Source organism: Homalodisca vitripennis, chromosome 4 (assembly GCF_021130785.1).
Source record: "Homalodisca vitripennis isolate AUS2020 chromosome 4, UT_GWSS_2.1, whole genome shotgun sequence".
NCBI lineage: Eukaryota > Metazoa > Arthropoda > Insecta > Hemiptera > Cicadellidae > Homalodisca > Homalodisca vitripennis.
The window spans coordinates 71,851,267-71,869,829 of record NC_060210.1 but is presented as its reverse complement, the minus strand read 5'-3'; the positions used below and the strand labels follow the sequence as shown (position 1 = coordinate 71,869,829).

Here is an 18,563-nt window from a genome sequence, read left to right as displayed (position 1 = left end):
AAGCACATGTTGCACCAAGAGAAGAGGCCGCAGCTGTGACGCGTCCGTTGGGCGGAGCCCAGCAGCTGCTACGCTTGTCAGGTCGCCATTTCCCCCGCCCACTACCAGTAAGGGAAAATGGCCGAAGGAAGCTAAAACGCTGCTTTGTGTGTTCAAATACAACACGGGGTGAGCGTAAAAGGAAAGAAACTGCTTATGAGTGCACAAAATGTGAAGTAGCACTTTGTGTGTACCCGTGTTTTGAACACTATCATACGTTTGTAAAATTCTAAAAAAAAAAAACAAAATGTATGAATTTATCAAGTTGTAGATCCAAAAAATGCATTATTATGATATTTTGTAAGGTTTCAATACATTTTGAATGAAAACAACAACAAAATATTCTTTACTCCCTGGAGTTCATTAAAGATAATTTTGCTTACTCTAGTATAGACTAGGTAGGATAACGGTTATAGCTGCCAGTACTCCCCAACAGGTTAAATATTTCAATTTAGATTAATTTTCTATTAAAAACTAAAACAGTTTTAGCTTTCCTAGCTACTATGTTTGAAAACCATTTTTTTATTCTTGATTCTAAAATATTTACTTATATGCAATGTACAATATTAATGAACTAAGGCATAATTAGAAACTCGTTTGAATTGTACTGTAAGCCTGACAATGAAACAACGAAGTTACAAAAAGATATAGTTTCAACAGCTTCAGATCTCATCTGTATTTTAAGTACTTTTAAAAGGCATTTGTGCTAGTTTTGCAAAGCCATTTTATGTTGTAATGATTTTCTAGGTATTTTTCATTCACTTATAAATTCTCATTTTTATCAGTTCATTTTGCCAAGTTGCACTCTAGCCATTTGTAATTTAACTATCTTTCTATAGAGTTTTCACCTTAGAAATTTCTTTTTTACAATTTATTGAAATAGTTTGTAATGTAAACTTGTGTGATCTATAATGTCCTAGCTGCCTCATGCTATCCTCATATGGATTTTATTCATAGTCTTAGCTGGCTTTTCCTCTTTATTCTTTGCATATACTAACAAGAATCATTGTATCACTAGCTCACTGGCAGAATAATAATTCTTTGATTATAATTAATTACAAACAGTTTTCAATTAGAAACACTGATTGAAATGAGAACATTCACTTGGTGTAGGCCTGCATTGCCACTTAAAATTACATTACACCTGTTAGGACACTTTATTATTGTTTGTATATAAGTATTTTGACAAGTTTTATAACATGAATAAGCAAATTCAAACAAAAGTGTATGTTACTTACCCAGAAATAGAGCATTTTAATGTGTAACACCTAAGTTGTGAACAAAACCACGACTGTTCAGATTTAATATTATTTTCTTGAATCTAAATGATTTCTAGTGCCAATATAAAGTGTGATTAGGATTATAATAGCTAGTTCAAATCAACTCAATTTTAACTTAGACATAGAAAGTACAGAGCTAAGCTTTTTAATTTTACTGCTGACCTAAAAGTTGAGTTTCACCTTACACATTTAAAGATTTCAGCAGTGTACCCATAATTCGTACATTTTGTTAAGTTGATATGATAAATTTCTTACTTTGTAGAAGATAAATTCCTCAAATTATTTTCTAGAAATTAATTAAACATGTGCTGTATATAACTGTGAGATATGTTTAAAGCTTGAACTAGTTTTCATGAAGATACCAACTCTTTCTAGAAATTAATTAAACATGTGCTGTATATAACTGTGAGATATGTTTAAAGCTTGAACTAGTTTTCATGAAGATACCAACTCTTGCTCCACCCTTATGTTAATGTGCTGTGCTACTTGTCATTACTCGGTTTGCTATTGTTGTTGCAGACGTAATGGGGAAGTGACACATATCAAGATCCAGAACACGGGTGATTTCTATGACCTGTATGGCGGGGAGAAGTTTGCCACGTTGTCCGAGTTGGTACAGTTCTACATGGAAAACCAGGGACAGCTCAAGGAGAAAAAAGGAGAGGTGATAGAGCTCAAGTACCCCCTCAACTGTGCTGACCCCACCACTGAGAGGTTAGTGATTTTATTATGCCTACATACTTTCCAGGAAGAGAATCATAAATTAAGCAAGTTATTGTCAAAATTAAATAATATTTAAAGAATGTAATAAGACAGTATCGGGTCATTCAGATAGGAAGTAAATCCTTGTGATTTTCAACATGTTCGCTGTTTGGGTTCATAAATTCAAGAGTAATAGGAATATAAGAGTACTCCTTGCACAGTGGATATAAGCACCAGGCATAGGTGAAATACCCTAGATTTCTTAGAGAATTCCAGGCATCTCATTTTAGTGGATTGCGGTCAGTATGCAATAAACCTCCCTCCACCTTCCACTATAGGTCTGAAACACGGCGGAGTTGTAGTGACTCTCTGTGTGCTTTTACTAATATCTAGAAAATTTCTTCATATAGTCCAGAATTTCAGAGATTTAAAGCTAACCAGGAAAGACTCGTGCTAACTTGTAACTCTCCTTTAAACCTTTTCTTTACTATTAATAAACTTCAGTCTTCAATTAAAGCCACTTCAAACTCTGCCTTAGAGTCCAATAACATACATTATACTATGTTGTGGAACTTGACGGATACATGTTATTACGCTTCAAAAACCTTGCCAAAATTGAACAGCTCCTGGAAGCTATCAGCCAAACGCCCTTAAAAGTAGTCTCAGTAAAGTAATCGAGAGAATGTTTAGTAGGCGACTTGTTTGGTTTATAGATATGAAAAACCTTTTATCATCCTCTCAATGTATCTTTCATTAAGGCAGTTTAACTAGCGACTACCTTCTCATAATGGTGTCTGCTATCCAAAATTCCTCCATTAATAAGAAACATATGGTCGCTGTTTTCTTCAATTTAACAAATGCCTATGACACTGCCTGTAGAAGGGGCATAATAAATACTGACATGTAGTGTTATGGGTCTCATGTTGGCATATCAGGTGAAACTCAGTAATACAATTTCCGATCCTTTCATTTTAGCTGTACTCTGTTTGTAATAGTAATAAACGAGATTACAGTGTTATACCTCCATTACACTGTTCTCTATTTGTAAGTGACTTTGCCATTTTCATCTCGGCAAAGAAGCTGTTAAATTAGAATGAGCTCTCCAGATTATTATTAAAAGACTTTTTCTGTAGAGCAGAGTCACTGGATTTTCCTTATCTCCATCAAACTAAGTTCGTGGTCTCTAGACTTCCCACAAACCAGAGACCAACACACATCCTGAAGGGACAGAGAATCATTACTTGTAAGAATATGACATTTCTGAGTCAATTCTTTGATATCTGTCCAAATTAAGTGCCACATCACAGAAATCTAAGAAAAATATTTGAAACTTCCATAGAGCTTTGAGTGGAACAAAATAGTGGTACAGATAACAGTTGCATACTCAGTGTTTATAAAGCCACGATTTGTTCTTGTTTAGATTATACACTAATGTGATGTTCTACATGTTGTACCTCGGAGCATGTCAAAACTCTCCATCAATATCACTGTATCTAGTTTTAATAAGTTGTCTACTATAGAAACACAAGGCAAGAGTTATGTCAAATAAGGCAGTGTGATGTAGTTTATACCAAAAAATTCAAGTATTGGGTTTGCTTATGTTCCTGTAGATGGTCGGTATGGCTTCCGACTTTCAAATGACTATCTATATAAACAGCTGTATTTAACAACCATCAAAAAGGCCTTAAGCATAGTAAGGTCTAGGATTGAGAGTTTGGTGTTCTATACAGATTCCCTTAGTGCCTTACAGGTTATTAGTGACATTTCTTTGAGGAAAATTCTTGTTTGGGATATTTGGAGCTCCCTTCAATCTAGAAGAGGTAGTTGGAAACTTTGTTTAGGAATATCTGAAAACAAGCTGGTGGATAAAGGTTCAAAAGATACACTTGAACTCTAGCCTTTCTACATACGGATGGTGGCACTATACATTGTCCCAGTGGTGAAGGTGAGATTAAAAGCTAAGAGTTTCGAGTGGCAGGCAGAGTTAACAATAACAAACTTACATTAATCAAAGATACCTTTAAATCCTGGGACACAGAGCAAGTCCCATCCACTCCAACAGTCATCTTCCGCAGTAAACTAGACGTATCCAACCAGCCCTTTTAATCTAATATCTCAATATTTTTTGTTTATTTATATGTCACTCCTGGACATCCATTGAATTATCAAGATTCAAGTGACACATCAATTTTAGCTGTATCCAATAATATATTCTAATGGCAGGTATAAACCCCACTCCTGGAGTTTGTAAGCCTTTACAAATATTTAACAGAAACATTACAGCATATAATACAAAGTAAATAAGTAGCAACAAATATATAACAATAGAACAAATTAATAAATAACTCCAATAGCAATAAACAATAGGTATAAAAATTAACAAAATCCTAATTATTAAAAACTTAAAGCAATAATATCACAGGTTAAATAGTTGTTACAGACTGAATATAATTATGCCAACTAGCTAATTCCTTATGTTTTTAAATCTACTAATAAATACATGCAAAGTTCTTTCAGGACATTTATTAAAAGGTTTAATCCTATTAACCATGGGAGTAACAGACCATTTAATTCTGCATTCAACTATTGATTCTGCTGCAGGATGGACTGATATCAACTACATGTCCTTCTTAACCTTCTTAAATACCCAGCAGGGATCACTTCTGGCTGGTTTATACCTTCTAGTTAAACCTACCACTGGGCACAGCAAAAACTAGATTTTCACTTAAATCTGGGCAACTCTATGGTTGTCCAGGAGTGGCACATCACTAACCGTAAATGTCGAGATTCTGGGGTGCAAGTGTAATTCGATAGGTCTAGCCTACTGCGGGAGATGACTGTTGGAGTTGGTGGGGTTCGTTCTCAAAGTGGTAAAGGTTCTTCCTATCCTCAAAATAAGGATGTGCCACCTCCCCCCTCCCCTGCCTGCTTTGACTGGAGTGGCTGGTTCAGATCCTTTGTTTTTAGGGGACATGACTTGAGATTAGTGCCTTAAATTCTTCCTCATGGATCTCGATAGGAGGCGGCCTCTATTCCCAACCTTATCCATCCAGAATATCCTGTCACTCCAGAAGCAGCGCAAAGGTCCTTATAGGACTAGGTGCAATTTAAAAGCATCTTGTCTTAAAAAAACAAAAAAACCTTAAAACTGTGTTAGTTACTCCTCTTTACAAAACTAATCATTAGTTGTTCTTATGTGGCATTAGAGCAATATAAGAGAAAACATGACATGCAGGATCCTAGTGTTCTGATAAATTCTAAGTTAATCTTTTACAAGCACTTAAGCGAGTGCAATACTGCAACTCAATCCAGGTCCAGAATATCTTAGCTAGCTGGTGGCAAGCTGAGTTAAATCTTACAGCCTTTGCTGCTCGTGCTCAATAGTCTTAACTACTAAAGAAGAGGTTTTCATTGCACTGAATAACTAGCTGGGTTTCCAGGTTCGGTGTATTATCTCAATAGAAAGGACCAAAAGAAGCCCATCATAGAGCTAGAAGAAGTATTTGATCTCCAAGAATGTTATTTAAAATTTTTTGGAGTATCCGGTTCAGAATATATTACTTCTAAGTTGGGCAGCAAATAGGACTTCTAGGCTGCGTGGTAGAAGTGTGATAATAATGGCCAAGCATCTTCTTCTAGTACGGGTACAACCTTGCGTCTAATGTATCCCGAATTCGTTCTATATAAAAGGTGGCAAGTGAAGATCCTTCATCAAATGTGCACTGGAACACTCTTCCTGATTATGTACTTGAATAACGTTTTCAAACTGAAAATTGATGTTACATCACTGACCAGTATTGAAATAATGTTGACCTTTATTAGGGTCTAATCTCCTGTATCAATGCAGTTTGGTAGATTGCTTATCCCAAAAAAAAACTACAATGCTTCTCCAAAAAAAAAATAAAACAAAATACCACTGATGGCAATGCTTTCTTATGAATAGCAGTATAAATGTTTTTAGTTGTTGCTTTGTTTAAAATATAAATGTTTAGAAGGTAATAATCTTATAATATGGTAGTATGAAAACGTTTAACATGTTGACTGCAGGAAACGCCGATTGGCATTTGGTCTATCTGCCGCATATGTGGATAACTCCATATGGCTTTCTGCTCAGCTCTTGGCGGAAAAGTATAACCGGTTGATTCCTGTTGTTGTTATTCTGTTATTTTATATCATTTGTCTTGAAAGGTCATACTTAGAGGTTATGTTTTTATATTCTTCAAGGTATTTTTGATTAAATAAATAGTATCTTGTAAAAATGAGTCAAAGCGTGAAAGAACTCTGAAACCCAATAATAATTATTATAACAATAATTAATAATAGTAAGTAATAATAATTTTAATAATATCTATTTTACTAATAATCTAACTAATTTTTTATAACTAATGATAATAATTTCAATAATATCTATTTCTCTAATCATTTAACTATTAGTGAAATATTCTGAGATCTTGTTCTGATTCTGGATTGAAGGCTTGTAGTAGAGATGTAGAGATGATACTAACAGTGATAGTAGTGTATGAATTAGATTTAGACAGCAAATGGCAGCCTCAACTGTAAGTAGTCTACAACTGAATTTACCTTCTACAAGCCAAAATACTTGAAGTAGAGTTAATAAAGCTTCCTGTCCTCAGTTAGATTGGAATCTAAATCCTGTTATGAAAACATTTATGTTCATAGAACCAGCTGGTTTATGTGTTGATATACCAGATGCCAATACTCCCTAAGACTTATTTAAACTTTTGGTTGATGACACCTTTCTGCATGGTATTATAAATTAAACTAATGCTAATGCTGAATACGTTTTTTGATTATCAAGTATGACAGAAAAATGTTGTATAAGCCAATAGAAAGATTTAAAACTTCCTGGATTTAACAATTTGTTGGGGCTTTTATTTCATATGAGAATTGTAAAAATGCCTCAAATTAAAAATTATTGGACAACGAACAAACTTTTTAAGGCATGCTTTTACTAGTACGTGAAACGGGATAGGATTTTTTAAAATATTAAGATGCTTACATTTAGCAAAGGATAATCCAGAGTCGATCGATTACAAAAAATCAGGCCTATCGTAGATTATTTTAATAATAAGATGTAATGCATGTTCATACCAGGAAAGGAACTCTCTCTCGACGAAAGGATGATTTTGTGGAGAGGTCAGTTGATTTTTAAGCAATATATCAAACAAAAAAATATAAATATGGTTTGAAATTGTATATTCTATCTGAGCCAAATGGCCTAGTTTTGAAGTTCTGCTTTTATGCTGGAGCTAAGAAGGTAATGCACTTATTATCTGAACAGTTGGGAAAGGGCTATGCTGTTTTTGTTGACAATTTTTATAATAGTGTACCACTGATAAAAAACTCTCTTGCTGAACAGACGTACGTAACTGGAACACTCCGTGGAGACAGAGTAGATAAATCTAAGGAAGTTGTAAAACGAAACTTAAAGAGGAAACACTGCTGAGTACCATAAAGGAGTAATGTCGAAAAATGGACGGACTCTAGGAATCTTTTGTAAATTTCAAACCAATACGAAAACGAAATATGACTAATATTGCTGAAAGATGAAAAGAGAAACGAAAACCATCGCCAATTTTTTTAGCAGTCCACATGTTAACCCACACCTAAAACTAGTACCTAACTACTAGTACCTAAAACGGATACCCTAGTTTCATATATGGATTGTGTTTAGTCATCATGATCACATTATTCTCAGGCACATGTGAGTTATAATAGTGTATGACAACAGTTTAACCCACATTATCCTACTGGTACCTATATAGGGCACCCTAATATCATGTATGAACAGTTTTTAGTCATTATGATCACTTTAGTCTAAGGCAGGTGTGAGTTTAACTCAATCAATCATCTTTATTTACAGTAACATTAAGAAATGTATTGGCGTCAAAAATATTATACAATCAGTACAAAGAATTAAGAATATGTGAGTACAAATTACAATGTTGAAATTATTTCTCTTTACTGATGTGTAGCGTCAAAGAATTCTTTCAATGAATAGAGCGGTCTTGTCTTGAGCCAGTTGTGAAGCCTGTTGTTAGTAGTTTCCCTCTGAGTGCTTTTAAAGATGTGGGCAGAGCATTGTATAACTTGCATCCAATGTAACTTGGTTTTCTTTGGAACTGGGCTGTGCGATGAGATGGAAGGGAGAAGTCGGTGGCATACCGGGTGTTGTAGGAATGGATGTTTTCACCTCTTGTATGTAAGTCCCGATCTCTTGTTTGAAGTATAACAGTTTGAATGTAGAGAGCCACAACTGTTAGTATTTCAAGAGATTTGAAAGCATTCCTGCAGCTGTTAAGTGGTTACAAGTTTGACAAAACTCTAACGGCTTTTTTCTGCAGTATTAAAATACTATTAAGATCAGAAGTCCCTCCCCAAACAGCTATACCATAGCGGATGTGTGATTCTATCATGGCATAGTAAGCAGTTTTTGCTGCATCCAGTCCTGCTGCCCAATATATTCTTCTGACCACATTACTCCAGTGCTGATTTTTTTACAAAGGCTATTAATGTGGCTAGTCCATCTGAGGCCAGTATCAAGAGACAGACCTAATAAATTTTGTTTCTTCTTCGGAGGTGATGTTTGATAAATCTAAAACAGGTTCTGCTAGTCTACTGAAGTTTAAGTGCACTGTCTTGGATGCATTTAATGCAAGGTCATTTTGGCTGCAGTACTTAATTACTTTGTCAAGTGTGGATGAGTCTTCATAAAGGTCTTGTGCTTTGTTGTTTCTCAGAAGGAGAGTAGTGTCGTCAGCATACATGATACATTTTGTATTTCTATTTGCTTCAATGATGTCTGGCAAGTCATTAGTAAACAAAATGTACAGGACTGAGCCTTGAGATACTCCTCTTTTCATGGGCTGCGGCTCAGACATATATGCAGCCTTTGTGCCTTTTGTGATATCTTGGACTTCTACAATCTGTGTACGCCCTTCAAGGTAACTGGCAAACCACCCACTATCTTTACCTGTTATACCCATGGCAGCTAGTTTTTATACTATTAGTCCATGTCCCAGGCCATCAAAAGCCTTACTGTAGTCTATAAGAATTGCTGAGACATGTTTGTGGTAATCTAACTGATCGATGTTGAATTCGACAATACAAGTACGCTATTAGTAGATTTACCTTCCTAGAATCCGTGTTGGTTTTCACTCAGAAGTTGTTCATGGTTAAGGTAGGTAATAATTGAGTCATGACAATCTTTTCAATAATTTTAGAAAATGGAGAAATTAATGAATTGGTATATAGTTTTTTATTTCAGTACGTAAGCCTTTTTTATGCAAATGGTAAATTTTGGCAATATTTTGGCAAACTGGTGCGCCACTTGTATATAAAATTTTATAAAGAAAACTATACTTAATTAAAAACAATTGTAACAGATAAGCATATATAATAAATGTGAAGAACTCTGTCTCAAGAGTTTGCAGATAGATAAGGAAGTAATATTCAATAGTCGGCAGAACCTGCTTTTTCATAATTAGTTGACTCTATCTGCAAACAATTGATGTATGTGAGTCTTGTGTACGCCTTCTGCAGGCCAGGCTTATATATATATATATATATATAATTTCAATAAACACTGATTCGCAAAAAGTACTTGCTCCGCCGGGAGCATATATATATATATATATAGGGTGTACATGAAGTCCTGATACGCCTGGATATATCCCAAATTGATTGAGATATTAATATACAATATTCACTATCTTATTAAAATACAATTTTGAATTTTTTGGAGGATGAAAAAATTTCACCATTCTTTTCAATGGGGGGGGGGGGGGGTTATATGGGTGTAACTTTATATTTTCAAATTGCAACCCCTATCCTGTGACATTTCATTTTATGAAACACAATGACATGAATAAAACATATCTATGGTATTCTTAGTTAAGATAATGGGCAAATAACCCCTTACATCTCAGGGTGCAAATTAAGTCCTGATACGCCTGGATATATTCCAAATGGATTGAGATATCAATGTACAACTTTCACCATACTTTGAAGAAGTTGTCTTCATGTGTGTGTATATATATATATATGTATGTGTATATACAGGATGTAAATTCTCTTAAGATTATGGAATGTCTACATTTTTCAAAGTATTATGATTTCATTACCATGCCAGTCATTATATCATCAATTTTGTACAAATTAACTTTCTAAACTAATTAACGATGCATCCTCAATTTGATATTTTGAGATAATAGCAACAATACATGAAATCTATTTGGCCAACTGCGCTGTAGGGGTTTTTAAAAACTTAATGATTTTGTAAGAAGTTAAATACACCTATACCAACATGTGAGGTAATTTGAACCAGATCAAGTGGTAGTATAACCATTCATATAGCTACTTGAAGCGGTAGTAATTGAGCTATCAGTGTACCCAATTATATAATAAGAAAATATTAGATTATTGTTGTACATTAAATATTGAAGGTCCATAAAACTTCTATCTTTTCTGATAATCAGTTTATACTAGTGTTTGTATTGATTGAAATCAAAATTCAAGATATAGAGAAGAAAGAACCAGGTGTGTGTGTGTGTGTGTGTGTGTGTGTGTGTGTGTGTGTGTGTGTGTGTGTGTGTGTGTGTGTGTGTGTGTGTGTGTGTGTGTTTTGACCTTGGTAGGGACAGAGGTGTGGAGATCCACCAACTAGATGACCTTGGAACAACATCTGCTTACACAAATTGTCACTGCTCATTACCTGTATACCTCATTGTGTAATGATGCTTGCAAACTTTTACATTTTGTAATAGAGAGTGTGTTGCGTTAGCAATTGCAATTATACGTTATTTACAATTCAAAATAGGAGTAACCAAGTTCCTTGTTTATTTATTTACTGTCCTTGCTGGGAAATATGGTATTGTTATATTCAATGTTTTAGAAGGCTATTTTCAAATTAATATTAATAATGTTTCAAAAAATATTTGCAATACTTTTGATGGCCAACTTATGTCAAGATCTGGTTGATTGTTTAAATTTGTATTGTTTAAATCTTTTCATAAACAAGACTTACATACTGTCTACAAATTAATAAGAAGCAAGGGAGGATAACAAGATTTTTATGTAATATAAAAATTTGAGATATGTCTGCTCTTTTCTTTCTATGGCTATAAAACCATAAGATTCAACACCAAAGAAAGTTAAATTACAAAACATTATAATAAAAATGTCAACATCAAATATTGCCATAAAAGGTATGTAGCTCAATCTCTTTCATCAAACTTCTCATATTTATTTGGAATTGGTAGCATGATACACATTGCTTAGAGGTATGTTTGTTATCTTGTGTTTACCATATTTTAGGGTGGAAAAGGTAAACTTAGTGGTTACTAAACTGTCAAATAAAATAATAAGACTATAAAAACGTTGATTAACTTTGTGAACATTGATTAACTTTAGAAAAACAGGCAAATATGTATCTCAGAAATATCATATAGGAGATGATATTTCCAGAGGAAGACTTTGAAAGCAAGATACACCTTATCTCAATACATCTGTTTGATTATTTCCATTGATTTAAAAGCAATGCTTTTTATGCATTTTCTTTTGAAATAATTTTTTTTATAACCAAGCATCCTTCACCCCATGTCTTCCATTATGGTACATCCAACTCTCGATAACTTAAAAGTCTCATTAGATTGGATAGTATTCAGTTTTATTCAGGAAAAAATGCATCTAAAATATTACCGCTATTGATTTAAGTTTACCTACGTAATTCAAAATTTTTACCATTGTACTTTGATGACTAAAAACTACTGGAGTAATGAAACAAATTGTGATTTGTTTATGAGTCATCTGTCTGGAGGTTGTCAGTGAAATAATATTAGTTCAGATTCTGTACTGTGCGTGATAAATTTAGGAACCAGTGTTGGTTCAGTTCACAAATTCTAAAAATTTGGATTTAAAATGTGTTTTTGCAAAACTTGTCCTTAGAATTGCTTTCACCTTATCATATGAAATAATGTGGCTCAGTTGCTTGGGTTCTCATCCATTGTTCTCTAAATGACTTGACTTTTGTTGTTTTCCAAAATCACATTACAGCTGAAAGGATGCTGATTTCTAGAGTAAGTGAGATACAACAAAGTTTTACATAGCAACGTATAGAGATTAAAAAAACAAACTTTCTTCGAACAGTGGAAACAATGCTGGCTGGGAAAAGTGCTGTGTGGTTTTAGGAGTAAGCTGCCATTGAAGGACAATAAGTCTCAAAGCTCTAAGTCAAACACCTCTTTTTTAATAATGCCAATCCAGATTCTTTATGAATATACGTCAGGTAATTAAAGAAAGAAATGATAAATTGACATCTTCTGTGTAGAAATAATTGAATATAATTCTTTAAGTTCAGATAAACTTTAAGTTCCGCAATAACAAACTTAAACCTAAAATCACTACATCCTATTTTTTATTCATGTAATTATAAGAGACATTTCATTTTAAAGTTATCAATAAAGTGTCCAAATGCTCTGAGTTGTTGTTGTAAAATATGTACTTTTTTAATGATGAAGTAATAGAAATGTGTATAACTTTTTCAACAGTAAAACTTGTTTAACATGCTAATTAATATATTAATAACTTACTATGCTACCAGTTATGAGGCCAATAGTTGATCAACTTAAGCTGATGAGGAAATGTAACATTTTGAATTAGGTAATCAACAGAAAATATTTTAAAACATAAAACTTTATTATAAACATAATTTTTTTTGTGAAGTATTCAGTTTGAGCTTTTTCTTGGAGGCTCACTTCAACATAACAGAAATTTAACCGTATAAGAAATAAATAATTTCAGGAGATATTTAGTACCTTAGGAAAGTGATACTACTTAGGTTCTCATGGAACTGTTGATAAACTAATACCTTTTTACTTTGCTTCTGTCAGATGAGAATAAATAACCTTACATTGATACAGGCACTTTGAGGATGTTCAGGTGATATATTCCATAACACCTTTATTACAATTAATTGTAAACTTGAGCATATGAAAATATATTAATCTGCTCTAATATATTGGTCAGTATATTCTGTCATTTAGTTTTGATACAAATTTTAATTTAACTTTTTTGGATAACATTTTTTTCTTCTGTGTCAAAAATTATATTGGTTGGGGTACGGCAGCAGATATTGTAATAAGCCAACTCATCAACATAGAGTTGTTCCTACGAGGGTGGTTTGATAATTTTCCTAAATTTGTATAAAAGAGTGGGAAATTTTCGGAACATACACTGTTGTTGGTAAGCGTGATATTTCCACAGTTATTACAGCAAGTTTCAAATGGCAGCTGTTATTAGTTGATTGTTGGCAGCCAGCTGAAGTGGTAATTGTGTAGTTAGTTCCTTAGGATCGAGAAAAACGAATTTCGTGCAGTCATTAAACATTTTCATTTTAAGTTTGGAGAGCTGCACAAATCAAATCTGAGTTGGATAAAGTCCATGTGGGTTCTGCACCAACATATAAGACCATTTATGTTTGGATCAATGGGTTTAAATGTAATCGAAGAAGAACGGAAGATGAAGCACGCTCTGGTCTTCTGTTGAAGTCTCCACTATGGAAACCATCGATAAGGTACATGATATGGTAATGAAAGATCAAAGATTAAAAGTTCACAAGATAGCTGACATTGTAAGCATCATAACTGAATGAGTGCATTGCATAGTCCGTTAAAAACTGGCCATGAAAAAGCTCTGTGTGCGATGGGTGCCGGACCTGTTCACTTTGGACTAAAAGCGAAACGAATAAACATTTCTACTCTGAATCTCACACTTTTCAGGCACAATCCACAGAATGTTTTGCGCAGATTCATAACTGTGGATCCACCATTACACTCCAGAGACAAAAAAACAACCCAAGCAATGTAGAAGAGTGAGGAGAGTGCACCATAGAAGACGAAGACTGAAGACTGTATTGTCAGCTGAAAAGGTGATGGCCACCGTCTTTTGGGATTCTCAGGTATAATCCTGATAGATTATTTGGAAAAAGGCAGATCCATAACTGGGTCCTATTATGATGCTCTGCTGGATCATATGAAATAGGAGAACTCATTGTAACACATCCAAGATTGGCATGAAAAAAGGTACTGTTTCACCAGGACAATGCTCCAGCCCACACAGCAGCAATCTTAATCGCAAAAAGTTGGCTTGGGATTCGAATTGCCTCCTCAACCTATTCACCAGACTTAGCTCCGAGTGACTTCTTCTTATTCCCTAAATTGAATTTCCCTAAATTGAATGAGGAAGTATACACCGCTTTTACAAACTATTTTGCAGAGTTTGATAAAGCCTACTTTGCCAATGGGTTGAAAAAGTTGAATACTCGCTGGACCAGGTGTATAGCCTTGCAAGGAGACTTATGTCGAGAAATAAAGTAAGTTTTTGCCTATAAAATAATACTTTTACTTGACTTATCAAACCATCCTCATATTTTGTGGTGAACTTTACTATTATCCACATGTGTAAGGTATGCGTCTTGTATTCAGCCTAATATTTTTTATGGTACTTACCATTGCAAAGAATTGTTATAATTTCTTATATTTAAGTTGAAGTCTCTTGATAATGAGTTACTTACAATCATGAAAAGTAACTCAAGTAAATCTTAATTTTTTATTATGATAGCACATTAGTATATAATTTCTTTTCAAAGCTAAAAAATAATGTATCAAAAATGAGGCATGTAATCATATTACTCATTAAATGGAGGTAATTTCATTCAAAATTTCTTCCAGATTATGATATAAATTTCTTCTAAGATTAAATGATCAATAAAAGTTTATAAGGCTCATAAGGCTACAAACTAGTTTCCTCTTTCTTTTATTTTTTATATTACATGAGGGATATACAGAAAGTAAGGAACACTTCCACCTGATGCCGCCAGAAGCACACCAATCGTGTATATATTGATGTGCTCGTGCTCAGTATCTCGGTCAGTGTCCAGCCGTGACAACGAGAACATCTCATTGCCAGTTTTTTTTTATATTTACATTTTAAATGTGTGCTGCCGCCTGTTGTGAAGTGCAGTCTGTGATTAGTTTTTTTGTTGGAAAAAAACTTAAAACCAATGGAAATTCATCATGAAGTGTATGGGAACAATGTAATAACTGAAAGTTCTGTCAGAAAGTGGTGCATTCAGTTTCAAAATGGCCAAACAAATATTCATGATCAAGAAAAGAGTGGACGTCTGAGCATTGTGACTGACGATCTGCTTACCAAATTTGACGAAATGATTTGTGAAAACCACTGCTTCACTATAACTGAGCCTTCTCTTTGTTTCCCACAAGTTTCATGGACCAGGCTGCCACAAATTTTGTGCAAGATGGGTGCCAAAAATGCTTACAGATAAAGAACAACAAATTGGGGTAGCTTTAACGTTTTTGGATGCCAACCACAGTTATGATGGTGTACTACTGGATTGCCTCGTAACAAGAGATGAAACCTAGGTGAAACATGTGAATTGTGACACAAAATTACAGTCCATTTAGAGAGGGGCACACAAGTTTGATTTAAAAACTAAGGAAATGTGTTCTGGGACAGGCAATATGTTCTTCTTATTGATTTTCTCGAGTTGAAAAACCATTCAAGAGCTACCAAAAACAAGCGCTGACGCAAATTTTCATTAAAAATTTTGCTTTTGCATAGCAGTGCCCGACCTCACACGGCAAACCGTACGCAAGAATTCTTGAACTTTTTCAAGTGGTAAGTTTTTCCTCATCCCCCTACAGTCCTGATCTTGCTCCAAGTGATTTCATTTGTTCCCAAAAATGAAGATCTAGCAACACAGCATTTTGACAACGATGAAGAGGTCCAATTACGTGTCATTGAGTTGCTGAGATAACAGGTGGCAGAATTTATATGACACATGAATTTCGAAGCCTTTTATTTTAGTCCCTCTTTCATATGTACATATTAAAGTGTTTTACTTGTACTTGGTTTTCTTTAAATTCCAAAACGTTCCTTACTTTCTGAATAGCCCAAGTATTTCATGGCATATTTTAAGCTATTAATTATAAAAATCTAGTTATCAGTTTAAATTATATAAAATATTATAACAAAACAAAGTTTCACTCTTTATTTATTAAACATTCATGAAAAGATATTTAGCACAATGTTTTAAGCTTTTATGTACATGGTTGCTATTTATTTTACTGAATAAATTTGATCTGCATGTATTTTTGTAGGGAAAGACCAAACATTAAAAGGTTAGGTAGTGAGTCCTTCAGAACTACAATAAAGAAAATTATAACTCACTTTGCACCACTATAGACAGAGGACATATTTTTGATACCTCTATTGTTAAATAGATGTATTTAATTATACTTTCCTAGATTCACTATTAAAAAGTAGATGTTACAAAAACCTAGTACGGTACCAAAGTTCTGCCATTCTACAGATGTTAAAAGCACTATTAGATAATATTATTATTAAAACACTGGAGTTAATGTAGGTATAGCTACACTGGTTTTTTAAAAGAATTTATGAATATCTAGAATCTACCTTTTCAATAACCAAGTGTGTAACATGCCAACTAGCTTAGTTTTAATGTTCATGTATTGTACTTAAATCAACAGTGAGAGGATATATTGTTGTGATCTCCTAGATAATAAATACATTCACTGCTCACAAATAAATAAATCAAACCATCTTTTTTTATAAAAAGAATAAACACACACTAAATAAAGAGTAACAATATGCAACAAGAATTACAATAATATTGTATTTTAGTTATGTTTATACTACAAAGAATGTGTTTAATTGCATTTTAATACTAATATTAATAATAAATTCTGAATATAAAATAATTGTTTAATATTGTATAAGTATATGAAGATGTTCAGTCATAAATTAAACCCACTCTCAGATCTTAAAACCTAGATACCTGAGTTTCAAAGTTAACAACAAAATAGCCATTAGAGCTTCAATAACACTACAATTAAGCAAGTTAAATTCTGTATTTAGACATATAAATCAAATTATTTAACTATAACTTTTAGTTTTTATGTTGATAACAACAATAAGGGTACAGATGTTCATAACTTTTCAACCAAACTACCTGAAAGCCATAACTCGAAAACTTGTGATCTGAATAAAACCAAGTTTTTATACAAAATTAGTACAAGTTTACTGTTTTTGAGCATTTCATTTTATAATTGTATAAAAAAACTATTATATGGCCATCGTACATTTTACTCATGTCAGGAAAATAAAAAAAATAGTATTAAAGTATTTATTTTTGTCCATCCTTTCACTCACGTTTTGCCACTCACAATGACATAACTATTTAAAAACATAATTTTTATTATTTCAACTATTTTGTTGACAATGTTTCTTCAACGACCAAAAGTTGGGGTTTTTAACAACCAAAAATTGAAAGTTTAAACATCATATTTATATAATGGAGTGAGTAACTATTTCATTTTTATGGCATCTAGAAAACATAGAATATTTCAATAAGATAGGAGGGAGGACTATTCATTTCCCCCTCCTCCAAATAAAGACTGATATTAAAATTTGTAAGTAATAGTTGACCCATTTAAGAATCACAATTAACAAATGAAGAGCAGGAAAATATGAATGTAATGTAATGATAGGGTATGAAACCAGACAACCATAAAATGTAAAATCTGTAATTAATTAATTAAGTTTATGAGAGTGTGTCAAAGTGAGGTGGAGGAACCAGAGCATGGTGGGAAGTAGGAACAGGGCATGAAGTAGGCTGAGCAAGTCAGGCTTTGATTATATACTGTCGAGACACACAGACCTGGCTGGGATTGGATTTCGCAAACTGTATAATGTGGGCCTACTAATTGTTAAGTGGTTATGAAATATTGTTATATTTGCTAAGGTTTTGTTTTTTTCCACTAAAGATCAATAATAACCCATATTTTATTGGGATAATACAAATTTCATTGTTTGAAATACAAAATTATACGATTAAACCTGTTTTTCTAACCAATTCCAAAACAACTGAGTGTTATAAGTTCATAGTTTATAAAACAATCCATCTCGTTCAGAATACCAGACATGAAAATAATCTCTACTCAATAATAATTGCAAAATTATGAATCCCCCTCATGAAACCCCTCATTATCACAATTCATTGCCTTAACATATTAAACAGTATAAATATAATAATTTATTCTTAACAGTGTTAAAACAACTCCTAATCAAAGGCTAATTTTATTTTATCAATAAATATATAACATCATGTGTAAGTTCATAGGGCCTGTAATAACTGTATTATATGATAATGAAGTGTTAGTTTGAATTTGTAAGTGTTACTATTGATTTGTTTTTTAGTGCCTTAAAACAAATATTTCATGACAAAAAAATGAAACTCAAAGTATTTTTGCTTTTTTAACATGTGAACATATTATAGTGTTCAGTAGATAAATTGTTTGTATATATCCATGTTAATAACAAGGTAGGAGTATGTACTGTGTGTCACATAACAGGCTTCACTGAGGCTAGAATCAAAATTTCAAATCTAAAGTTAATTTCATTCTGAAAGCTAGGCTACATGTG

General features: G+C 33.2%; 1 protein-coding gene across 5 annotated transcripts in view; it reads left to right on the top strand.

Annotated features, from left to right (window-relative positions):
- The window catches only part of LOC124359515 (tyrosine-protein phosphatase corkscrew), a 145,118-nt gene that overhangs the window by 40,194 nt on the left and 86,361 nt on the right, over positions 1–18,563 (top strand). For all 5 annotated transcript variants that reach the window (XR_006922156.1, XM_046812313.1, XM_046812312.1 and 2 more), the window contains one exon: positions 1,839–2,033. Coding sequence is in view for 4 of the 5 variants with exons in the window: in XM_046812313.1 (XP_046668269.1) it covers positions 1,839–2,033 (195 nt within the window). In the remaining variant the exon portion in view is untranslated. The remainder of the gene's footprint in view (positions 1–1,838; positions 2,034–18,563) is intronic.